The sequence below is a fragment of the Phoca vitulina genome, unplaced genomic scaffold (assembly GCF_004348235.1).
Source record: "Phoca vitulina isolate PV1807 unplaced genomic scaffold, GSC_HSeal_1.0 scaffold5, whole genome shotgun sequence".
Classification (NCBI taxonomy): Eukaryota; Metazoa; Chordata; class Mammalia; order Carnivora; family Phocidae; genus Phoca; species Phoca vitulina.
This window is the reverse complement of record NW_022589708.1, coordinates 79,851,507-79,864,189: the sequence shown is the minus strand read 5'-3', so window position 1 is coordinate 79,864,189 and position 12,683 is coordinate 79,851,507. Positions and strand designations below refer to the sequence as shown.

At 35.9% G+C, this 12,683-nt stretch overlaps 1 protein-coding gene across 2 annotated transcripts in view; it reads left to right on the top strand.

The window, feature by feature from the left end:
• Positions 1-12,683, top strand: part of RNF17 (ring finger protein 17) — a 148,092-nt gene that overhangs the window by 112,124 nt on the left and 23,285 nt on the right. For both annotated transcript variants that reach the window (XM_032403412.1, XM_032403410.1), the window contains exons 29-31: positions 528-653; positions 2,247-2,303; positions 5,733-5,849. In XM_032403412.1, the coding sequence (XP_032259303.1) occupies positions 528-653; positions 2,247-2,303; positions 5,733-5,849 (300 nt within the window). The remainder of the gene's footprint in view (positions 1-527; positions 654-2,246; positions 2,304-5,732; positions 5,850-12,683) is intronic.

Genomic DNA, 12,683 nt, shown 5'->3' with positions numbered 1-12,683 from the left:
AAGATTTTATTTATTTATTTGAGAGAGAGAGAATGAGAGAGAGCACAGGAGAGGGGTTAGGGTCAGAGGGAGAAGCAGACTCCCTGCCGAGCAGGGAGCCTGATGCGGGACTCAATCCAGGGACTCCAGGATCATGACCTGAGCCGAAGGCAGTCGCTTAACCAACTGAGCCACCCAGGCGCCCCATTTCTGGATTTTTAACAAGACTTCATTTCTTTACCTCTGGACATACGTTTTCTTTCTCCTTCTACTTAGTATAAATTATTAGTATCCTCTAAAGATGATGTAATTTTTTAGTAAATAACTAGAAAACTCTCTACCTTATGGACATGTAAGTATATTTTACAGAAACCATGATAGTAGAATTACTGTTAAAATACCAGGAAGAAAATTTTATGAAATGAGCCACTGATCAAACTGGTAATACTGTGGTCATCAGAAATCTAATTTCTTATTTGCCTACTCAAAAATTTTAATCTTCAGACTTTATTTTTATAGTAATAATTTTGTTTATTGAACTTACATAGGAATTACCTGAAAACCCATGGGAGAAATTATCTATTCATCTCTATTTTGATGGAATGTCACTTTCTTATTTTATGGCATACCATAAATATTGTACTTTGGAGCATTCTGAAGAGATATTGAAAGAAGTAAGTGAGCTATTTTTCTATAAAAATCTAAACTATAGAAAAACAAATTCTGGATAAAATGTCATATTTTGCCTTACACTTCAAGTCTTCAGTACAACTCTTTGTGTCTGATGTGTTAAGAGAGTATAGAGAATTGTAAATTATTTATTGAGAAAGCAATACACTATATCATGCTTTATAAATGTCCTAAAAAAGGCTTAAATTGCACTAAGATTCAGTTAATGTTTCTGTATCTTTAAACTAAGCTTTATTGATATATAACTTACATACTATAAAATTTACCTTTTTAAAGTGTACAATACAGTGGCTTTTAGTATATTCAGAGTTGTGCAATCATCACAGCTATTTAATTCCACAATATTTGTTATCCAGTGTTGTTTGGATATAGAAATGTAAATTCTAAAATGCTAATAGAATTCACTGCCAGAAAAGGATTCTCTCAGCAGATAAAATTTTTTTTCCTTTTATTTGACATTATAACATTGCCTCTATTTTGCCCTCATACAGGAAACTCAGAGCTGGATTTTAGCTTAGCTTCAATAAATAGCACTTTCCAGTTTCCCAGTGCTTCTGTTTTTTAATATTTTAAAAAACATAATTAGCCTGTTATAGATATGTTTTCACATTGCAAGATGCCATAAATACTTAATGGAAATAGGGAACTCATCATAAATAATAACATAAACATTTAAATAGCAAGATATTTTTATTTCTAGACTTACAGTTCACTTGTTAGATTTTTAAATATTCATTTTCATAACAGTACACAGCCAAACATTGAATGTTCCATTCAATATAGAAAACTACTTTCTTCTCTCACATAGAAACTGTGATATTACTTTGTACACGTAATTCTCACTGCCAGTTTTTTCTTATGAGCAGAAGGGTGTGTGTGATGTGTGTGTGGGTGTGCATGTGTGTATGTACCCATGTATTTGTATAAAAGGTATACCATCTGTTAAACTGGTTTTATAAAGATTACTAAGTCCCTCCCTTCCAGTTGTACTCTTTAGTGTGAACATTTAAAAAAAATATATGTAAGAACTCCTACTCTCATAATAAACTGCAGTTGGTCCTTGAACAACACAGGTTTAAACTGCTTGGGTCCACTTACATGTGGATTTTTTACAGGGCTGTAAATGTATTTTCTCTTCCTTATGATTTTCTTAACATTTTCTTTTCTCTAGCTTACTTTATTGTAAGAATACAATATATAATACACATAACTTACAAAATATATGTTGATCAACTGTTTTTGTTATTGGTAAGCCTTCCAGTCAACAGTAGGCTCTTAGTAATTAAGTTTTTAGGAAGTCAAAAGTTATATGTGGCTTTTCACCCCTAACCCTCATGCTATTCAAGGGTTAACTGTAATTACTATTAGCGTGTGTTTAACATAATTTTGAAGATTCTTATTACTGCACTATTATGATCACTCAGAACATTAGATTTTCCCATAGTTAACACAAAATAACTAAATGAATGCCAACAAGGACATGCACCCAGTTTTTGTGGGGATGAAATATGAAAGTGCCTTAAAAATATTATATAGTTGAAGATGGTTTATTTATTAACAATACTATATTATTTCAGAAACTAACAGATTACAATAAAAAGTACGAGGATGAAAGATGGGAAATAAGATTTGAGGTAAGTTTCAATCCAAATATTTTGGAAACTTTGGACATTTCATCAGTACAAAGATCTAATATAAGATCAGGAAGAAAGTGATTTCTTTTATAATGGCTTTATTGAGATATAATTTACGTACTATAAAATTTACCTTTTTAAAGTGTACAATACAGTGGTTTTTAGTATATTCAGAGTTGTGCAATCATCACAGCTATTTAACTCCACATTTCATCATCCCAAAAAGAAGCCCCATACCAAGAGGAGTCACTTCCCATTTTTCCCTTTCCCAGTGTCCTGGAAACCACTAATCTTCTGTCTCTCTGGATTTGCCGATTTTAGACATTTTATATAAAGAGAATCATATAATACATAGCCCTTTGTAACTGGCTTCTTTCAATGGAATGACATTTTCAAGTTTCATTCATGTTGTAGTGTAGTATGTATCCTTATTGCTGAATAATATTCCATTTACCACATTTATGCATTCATCTGTTTATGGACAGTTGGGTTTCTCCGTTTTTGCAATTGTGAATAACGTTGTGAACATTTGCATACAAGTTTTTATGTAGGTATCTGTTTTCCCTTCTCTTTTGGTATGGACCTAATTCCTACTAGTGGAATTGCTGAGTCATATGGTGATTCTGTTTACCATTTTAAGGAACTACAAAACTGTTTTCCAAAAGGCATGCACCATTTTACTTTTATACCAGGAATGTACAAGGTTCCATTTTTTTTCCCATATCCTTATCAATACCTGTTACCTGACTTTTTCCCCAGCCATCCTAGGAGAGGTATAAAGTAGTATTTCATTGTGGTTTTTTGATTTGCTTTTCTCTCATGAATGATGATGGTGAGCATCTTTTCATATGCTCTTTGGCCATTTATATATTTTCTTTGAAGATATCTCTGTTCAAGTACTTTGCCCAGGATTTGACACCAAAAGCAAAGCCAACAGAAACAAAATTTAACAAGTGGGACTACGTCAAACCAAGAAGTTTCTGCACAACAAAGGAAACCATCAACAAAATAAAAAGGTGGCGTACAGATGGGAGGAAATACTTGCAAATCATATATCTGATAAAGCATTAATATCCAAAATGTATAAAGAATTCTACAACTCAATAGTAAAAAATAAACAATCTGATTAAAAAGTGGGCAGAGGAACTAAATAGACATTTTTTCGAAGAAGACATACAAATAGCCCACAGGTACATGAAAAGGTGCTCAATATCATTAATCATCAGGGAAATGCAAATTAAAACCTCAGTGTGGTATCACCTTACATATATTAGAATGGCCATCATTGAAAAGACAAGAGATAAGAAGTGCTGGCGAGGACATGGAGAAAAGGGAACACTTGTGCGCCAGTAGTGGGAATGTAAATTGGTACAACCATTACAGAAAACAGTATGGAGGTTCTTCAAAAAATTAAAAATAGAATTATCATTCTCAATTTCACTTCTAGGTATATATTCAAAGGAAACAAATCACTGTCTTCAAGAAATAACTGCACCCCTATGTCCATTGCAGCATTATTTACAATAGCAAGACATGGAAACAACCTAAGTGTCCATCAGTGGATGAATAGATAAAGATGTGGGGTGTGTATGTTACACACACATATATATCTTTACACAGTGAAATAGTGTTCTATTCAGCCATAAAAAGGAAATCCTGCCATTTGTGAAAACATGGATGGACGTTGAAGGCATTATGCAAAGTGAAATAAGTCAAATACTATATGATCTCACTAATATGTGGAATCTTAAAAAAACTGAACTCAGATACAGAGAACAGTTTGGTGATTGCCAGGGATGGTGGGTGGGGGAAGTGGGTGAAGGCAATCAAAAGATAAAAAACTTCCAGTTATAAATAAGTCCTGGGGATGTAAGATACAACATGATGATTATAGTTAACACTTTATTATATATTTGAAAGTTGCTAAGAGAGATCTTAAATGTTTTCATCAGAAAAAAAAGTTTTGGAACTGTTACGAGGTTATTGATGTTAACTAAACTTGTGGTGGTCAGTTCACAGTTATAGACATATACTAAATTATTATGTTGTATGCCTTGCACTAATACAGTGTTATGTGTCAATTATATCTCAATAAAACCAGAAAAAGTGGAAAATAAAAACAGAAACGAATGAAAAAAATCCTCTGCCCATTTTTAGTTGGGTTGATTATGTTGAATTGTAAGAGTTCTTTATATATTCTGTATACAAGTCCCTTATCAGATACATGATTTGCAGATATTTCCTCCCATTCTGTGAGTTGTCTTTTCACTTTGTTAATGGTATTCTTTAAAGCACCAAAGTTTTGGGGGTTTTTTAAAGATTTTATTTATTTATTTGAGAGAGAGAGAGTGAGCATGAGTGGGACGGAGGGGCAAAAGGAGAGGGAGAAGCAGACTCCCTGCTGAGCAGGGGCTCCCATCCCAGGACCCTGAGATCATGACCTGAACCAAAGGCAGATGCTTAACCAACTGAGCCACCCAGGTTTTTAGCCACCCAGCACCAAAGTTTTTAATCTTGATGAAGTCTAGTATATATGCTTTTTTCTTTATCCACTTGTGCTTTTTGGTGCAGGAAGTAAGAGTTTTAATGAAAGTTCTAATTATTTATAAGTAGAATTTTATTCCTGTGGTTATAAAAATAACTAAAGTGTTTTGTAACAAATTAGTCATATAGCAGTTGGTAATCACTTTTTGCTGAATTCTACTAAGTGGTTCAGATAGGTTTTGTTCTGTTTTGCCACCAGTTTGGAAATGTAAATAGTAATAAATTAATCTAATTTGAATGTGATTATTTAACTTTTTATGCTAATTATCATATTTAAGACTCTTAAAACTTTCTTAAAGAAACACCATCCACATTTTTATATTTTTGCTTTAAACAATGCCGACTGCCAGGTTCCTCTTGGGAATCACATAACTTTTTATTATTTGTTATGTTTTTTTGGAGTTTAAAGAGAGCACACTTTTTTCTGATAATTTTAGCTTAAATCTTCTTCTGGCATTTCATATATTATTTTTTACTATAAAATATGTACATATTCTAAAATTAAATGGAACACTATAGAAATGTGAATAGAAAAATGTCCCCCTTTCTATACCTCAGATATCCCGGTCCAACTAATAATAGCAGTGGCAATTACTGTTAACTGTTAACCATTCTTCTAGAGTTTTATGTGTATATGTAAATATGTATACATAAATAAATATTTATATGAGTGTTTTAACACAGATTTTTTTTTAATTGGGGGGAGTTAAAGATCTTTACTCCCATTTTGGTGCTACTAAAATAAAATCATTTTGTGGTATTCATTATCTAAGAGAGCTTGCTTTCTGCTAATTGAAAATAAATTGGCAGTGTAATGAATTTTAATAATGTATTGGATTTCTGTAATAGTCATTCTGAAATTTGAATTTATTTGTGGTGCTTTAGGAATTGCTTTTGTCTGAAACAGAGACTCCTATTTTACCACCATATTTGCCTTCATCTCTGCCTCCCCCAGAAGAACTCTACGCTGTTCAAGTTAAGCACGTTGTCTCACCTAATGAAGTATGTAATCTAAATGATTTGTTGTTGGTTAAAAATATAACAGGAAATCTTGGTCTTAAACTCTAGGATTGACTCTTTATGATCCCATCCTCCCTTTTTTTCAAATTTTATTTAAATTCTAATTAGTTAACATATAGTGTAATATTAGTTTTGGGAGTAGAATTTAGTGATTCATCACTTAGATATAACACCCAGTGCTCATTGTAACAAGTGCCCTCCTTAATACCCATCACCCATTTATCCCATCCCCTGCCCACCTCTCTCCAACCATCAGTTTGTTCTCTATAGTTAAGAGTCTCTTACAGTTTGCTTCCCTCACTCATTTTTCCCCTTCCCATATGTTCATCTGTTTGGTTTCTTAAATTCCACATATGAGTGAAATCATATATTTGTCTTTCTCTGACTGACTTATTTCACTTAGCATAATACACTCTAGCTCCATCCACGTCATTGCAAATGGCAAGATTTCATTCTTTTGATGGCTGACTAATATTCTATTGTAAATATCACATCTTTATCCATTCATCAGTCAATGGACATTTGGGCTCTCTCCACAGTTTGGCTGTTGTTGATAACGCTGCTATAAACATCAGAGTGCATGTACCCCCTTCAAATCTATATTTTTGTATCCTTCGGGTAAATACTTACTAGTACAATTGCTGGATCCTAAGGTAGCTCTACTTTTAACTTTTTGAGGAACCTCCATACTGTTTTCCAGAGTGGCTGCACCAGTTTGCATTCCCACCAATAGGGTAAGAGGGTTCCCCTTTCTCTGCATCCTTGCCAGCATCTGTTGTTCCCTGCATTGTTAGTTTTAGCCATTCTGACTGGTGTGAGGTGATATCTCATTGTGGTTTTGATTTGTATTTTCCTGATGATGAGTGATGTTGAGCCTCTTTTCATGTGCCTGTTAGCCATCTGTATTTTCTTTGGAAAAATGCCTGTTAATGTCTCTACCCATTTCTTAACTGGATTGTTTGTTTTTTGGGTGTTGAGTTTGATAATTTCCTTATAGATATTGGATACTAACCCTTCATCAGATGTCATTTGCAAATATCTTCTCCTATTCTGTAGGCTGCCTTTTAGGTTTGTTGATCATTTCCTTCACTGTGCAGAAGCTTTTTATCTTGATGAAGTCCCAATAGTTCATTTTTGCTTTTGTTCCCTTGCCACCAGAGAGAGATGTGTCTAGTAAGAATTTGCTAGGTCAGGGTCAAAGAGATTGCTGCCTGTGTAGTCCTCTAGGATTTTGATGGCTTCCTGTCTCACATTTAGACCTTTGAATTTATTCTTGTGTATGGTGTAAGAAAGTAGTCCAGTTTCATTCTTCTGCATGTGGCTGTCCAGTTTTCCCAACACCATTTGTTGAAGACACTGTCTTCTTTCAATTGGATATTCTTTCCTGCTTTGTCAAAGATTAGTTGACCATACAGTTGTGGGTCCATTTCTGGGTTTTCTGTTCTGTTCCATTGATCTATGTGTCTATTTTTGTGCCAGGACCATCCTGTTTTGATTACTACAGCTCTGTAATATGACTTGAAGTCCAGAATTGTGATGCCTCCAGGTTTGCTTTTCTTTTTCAAGATTGCTTTGGCTATTCGGGCTCTTTTGTGGTTCCATACAAATTTTAGGATTGTTTGTTCTAGCTCTGAAAAATGCTGGTGGTATTTTGCAATGAATGTGTAGATTGCTTTGGGTAGTATAAACATTTTAACAGTAGTTGTTCTTCCAATCCATGAGCATGGAATGTTTTTCCATTTCTTTGTGTCATTCTTAAATTTCTTCCATAAGTGTTCTATAGTTTTCAAAGTACAGATCTTTTACTTCTTTGGTTAGGTTTATTCCTAGGTATCTTATGGGTTTTGGTGCAGTTGTAAATGGGATCGATTCCTTGATTTCTTTTTTTGCTGCTTCATTATTGGTGTATGGAAATGCAGCAGATTTCTGTACATTGATTTTATATCCTGCAACTTTGCTGAATTCATATATTAGTTTTAGCAATTTTTTGGTAGAGTCTTTCAGGTTTTCTACATAGAGTATCATGTCGTCTGCAAATTGTGAGAGTTTGACTATTTTGCCAATTTGGATGCCTTTTCTTTCTTTTTTTAATAAATTTTTATTTATTTGAGAGAGACAGCAGAGTAAGAGGGGGAGCATGAGCAGAGGGGAGGGGCAGAGGGAGAGGGAGAAACAGACTCCCCACTGAGCAGGGAGCAGGACATGGGCCTTAATCCCAGGACCCTGGGATTATGACCTGAGCCGAAGACAGATGCTTAACAGACACATCTGGGTGGTGCCCTTGGATGCCTTTTGTTTTTGTTGTCTGATTGCTGAGGCTAAGATTTCCAGTACTATGTTAAATAGTAATGGTGAGAGTGGACATCCCTATCTTGTTCCTGACAATAGAGGAAAAGCTCTCAGGTTTTCCACATTGAGGATGATATTAGTTGTGGGTCTTTTGTATATGGTCTTTATGATGTTGAGGTATGTTCCACCTATCTTTGTTGAGGGTTTTTATCAAGAAAAGATGCTGTTAACAGCTAGGGTAACTGAGGCAGAAAAGCGAATAAGCAACCTGGAAGACAATATAATAAATAAAAAGGGAAAAGAGGAGGCCAGGGAAAAACAACTCAGAATCCATGAAAATAGAATCAGAGAAATAAGTGACACCATGAAGTGTTCCAATGTCAGAATAATTGGAATCCCGGAGGGAGTGGAGAGAGAGAGAGGACTAGAAGATGTATTTGAGCAAATCATAGTTGAGAACTTCCCTAATCTGGGGAATGAAACAAACATTTGTGTCCTAGAGGCAGAGAGGACCCGTCCTAAGATCAAGGAAAACAGGCAGACACCCCGGCATGTAATAGTAAAACTTGCAAATCTTAGAACCAAGGAAACCATCTTAAGGGCAGTTAGGGGGAAGAGATTCCTTACGTACAGAGGGAGGAACATCAGAATAACGTCAGACCTATCCACAGAGACCTGGCAAGCCAGAAGGGCCTGGCAAGACATATTCAGGGTACTAAATGAGAAGAACATGCAGCCAAGAATATTTTATCCAGCAAGGCTTTCATTTAGAATGGATGGAGAGATGCAGAGCTTCCATGACCAGCAGAAACTGAAAGAATCTGTGACCACTAAGCCGGCCCTGCAAGAAATATTAAGGGGGGTTCTATAAAAGGAGAAAGACCCCAAGAGTGATCTACAACAGCAGTTTACAGGGACAATCTATAAAAACAACGTCTTCACAGGCAACATGATGACAATAAATTCATATCTTTCAATAATCACTCTCAACGTGAATGGCCTAAACGCTCCCATAAAACGGCACAGGGTTACAGATTGGATAAAAAGACAGGACCCATCCATATGCTGTCTACAAGAGACTCATTTTGAACCTAAAGATACATCCAGACTGAAAGTGAAGGGATGGAGATCCATCTTCCATGCCAATGGACCTCAGAAGAAAGCTGGTTAGCAATTCTTATATCAGACAAATTAGATTTTAAACTAAAATCTGCAGTTAGAGACACAGAAGAACACTATATCATTCTTAAAGGGTCTATCCAACAAGAAGATCTAACAATTGTAAATATCTATGCCCCCAACATGGGAGCAGCCATCTACATAAGCCAACTGTTAACCAAAATAAAGAGTCATATTGATAACAATACGTTAATTGTAGGAGACCTCAATACTCCACTCTCAGCAATGGACAGATCATCTAAGCAGAAAATCAACAAGGAAACAAGAGCTTTGAATGATACATTGGACCAGATGGACCTCAAAGATATTTACAGAACATTCCACCCTAAAACAACAGAATACTCATTCTTCTCGAGCGCACATGGAACTTTCTCCAGAATAGACCATATACTGGGTCACAAATCAGGTCTCAACCGATACCAAAAGATTGAGATTATTCCCTGCATATTATCAGACCACAATGCTCTAAAACTGGAACTCAATCACAAGAAAAAATTTGGCAGAAATTCAAACACTTGGAAGCTAAAGACCACTCTGCTCAAGAATGTTTGGGTCAACCAGGAAATCAAAGAAGAACTTAAACATTTCATGGAAACCAATGAGAATGAAAACACATCAATCCAAAACCTATGGGATACTGCAAAGGGGGAAATACATAGACATCCAAGCCTCACTCAAAAAAATAGAAAAATCCCGAATTCACCAACTAACTCTACACCTTAAAGAACTAGAGAAAAAGCAACAAATGACGCCTAAGCCACGCATTAGAAGAGAAATAATTAAAATTAGAGCAGAAATCAATGAATTAGAAACCAGAAACACAGTAGATCAGATCAACGAAACTAGAAGTTGGTTCTTTGAAAGAATTAATAAGATCGATAAACCACTGGCCAGACTTATGCAAAAGGAAAGAGAAAGGACCCAAATTAATAAAATTATGAATGAAAGGGGAGAGATCACGACTAACACCAAGGAAATAGAAACAGTTATTAGAAATTATTATCAACAACTATATGCCAATAAACTGAGCAATCTGGATGAAATGGAGGCCTTCCTGGAAACCTATAAGCTGCCAAGACTGCAATAGGAAGAAATTGACAACCTGAATAGGCTAATAACCAGTAACGAGATTGAAGCCGTGATCAAAAACCTCCCAAAAAACAAGAGTCCAGGGCCTGATGGATTCCCTGGGGAATTCTACCAAACATTCAAAGAAGAAATAATACCTATTCTACTGAAGCTGTTTCAAAAAATAGAAACAGAAGGAAAGCTTCCAGACTCAATTCTATGAGGCCAGCATTACCTTAATCCCCAAACCAGGCAAAGACCCCATCAAAAAGGAGAATTTCAGACCGATATCCCTGATGAATATGGATTCCAAAATCCTCTACAAAATCCTAGCTAATAGGATCCAACAATACATTAAAAAGATCATCCACCACGACCAAGTGGGATTTATCCCCGGGATGCAAGGGTGGTTCAACATTCGCAAATCAGTCAATGTGATAGAACACATTAATAAGAGGAGGGAGAAGAACCATATGGTCCTCTCAATTGATGCAGAAAAAGCATTTGACAAAATACAACATCCTTTCCTGATTAAAACTCTCCAGAATATAGGGATAGAGGGAACATTCCTCAAGTTCATAAAATCCATCTATGAAAAACCCACAGCGAATATGATCCTCAATGGGGAAAAGCTGAGAGCCTTTCCCTTAAGATCAGGAACACGTCAAGGGTGCCCACTCTCACCACTATTGTTCAACATAGTACTAGAAGTCCTAGCAACAGCAATCAGACAACAAAAAGAAATAAAAGGTATTCAAATTGGCAAAGAAGAAGTCAAACTCTCTCTTTTCGCAGACGACATGATACCTTATGTGGAAAACCCAAAAGACTCCACCCCCAAATTACTAGAACTCATACAGCAATTCAGTAATGTGGCAGGATACAAAATCAATGCACAGAAATCCGTTGCTTTCTTATACACTAACAACGCAACTGTAGAAAGAGAAATTAGAGAAACGGTTCCATTTACAATAGCACCAAAACCCGTAAGATACCTCGGAATAAACCTAACCAAAGAGGTAAAGGATCTATACTCTAGGAACTACAAAATACTCATGAAAGAAATTGAAGAAGACATAAAAAGATGGAAAAATATTCCATGCTCATGGATCGGTAGAATAAACATTGTTAAAATGTCTGTGCTGTCCAGAGCAATCTATACCTTCAGTGCCATCCCGATCAAAATTCCAATGACATTTTTCAAAGTGCTGGAACAAACAATCCTAAAATTTGTATGGAATCAGAAAAGACCCCGAATCGCCAAGGAAATGTTGAAAAAGAAAAACAAAGCTGGGGGCATCACGTTGCCTGATTTCAATCTATATTACAAAGCTGTGATCACCAAGACAGCATGGTACTGGCGCAAAAACAGACATATAGACCAATGGAACAGAATAGAGAACCCCAATATGGACCCTCAACTCTATGGTCAAATAATCTTTGACAAAGCAGGAAAAAACATGCAATGGAAAAAAGACAGTCTCTTCAATAAATAGTGCTGGGAAAATTGGACAGCCACATGCAGAAGAATGAAACTCGACCATTCTCTAACACCATTCACAAAGATAAACTCAAAATGGATGAAAGACCTCAATGTGAGACAGGAATCCATCAAAATCCTAAAGGAGAACATAGGCAGTAGCCTCTTTGACATCGGCCACAGCAACTTCTTTCAAGATACATCTCCAAAAGCTAGTGAAACAAAAGCAAAAATGAACTTTTGGGACTTCATCAAGATAAAAAGCTTCTGCATAGCAAAGGAAACAGTCAACAAAGAGGCAACCCACAGAATGGGAGAAGATATTTGCAAATGACACTACAGATAAAGGGCTGGTATCCAAGATCTATAAAGAACTTCTCAAACTCAACACCCAAAAAACAAATAATCAAGTCAAAAAGTGGGCAGAAGATATGAAAAGACACTTCTCTGAAAAAGACATACAAACGGCCAGCAAACACACGGAAAAATGTTCATCATCATTAACCATCAGGGAAATCCAAATCAAAACCACATTGAGATACCCCACCTTACACCAGTTAGAATGGCAAAAATGGACAAGGCAAGAAACAACAAATGTTGGAGAGGTTGTGGAGAAAGGGGAACCCTCTTACACTGTTGGTGGGAATGCAAGTTGGTACAGCCACTTGGGAAAACAGTGTGGAGGTTCCTCAAAAATTTAAAAATAGAGCTACCCTATGACCCAGCAATTGCACTACTGGGTATTTACCCCAAAGACACAGATGTAGTGAAAAGAAGGGCCATATGCACCCCAATGTTCA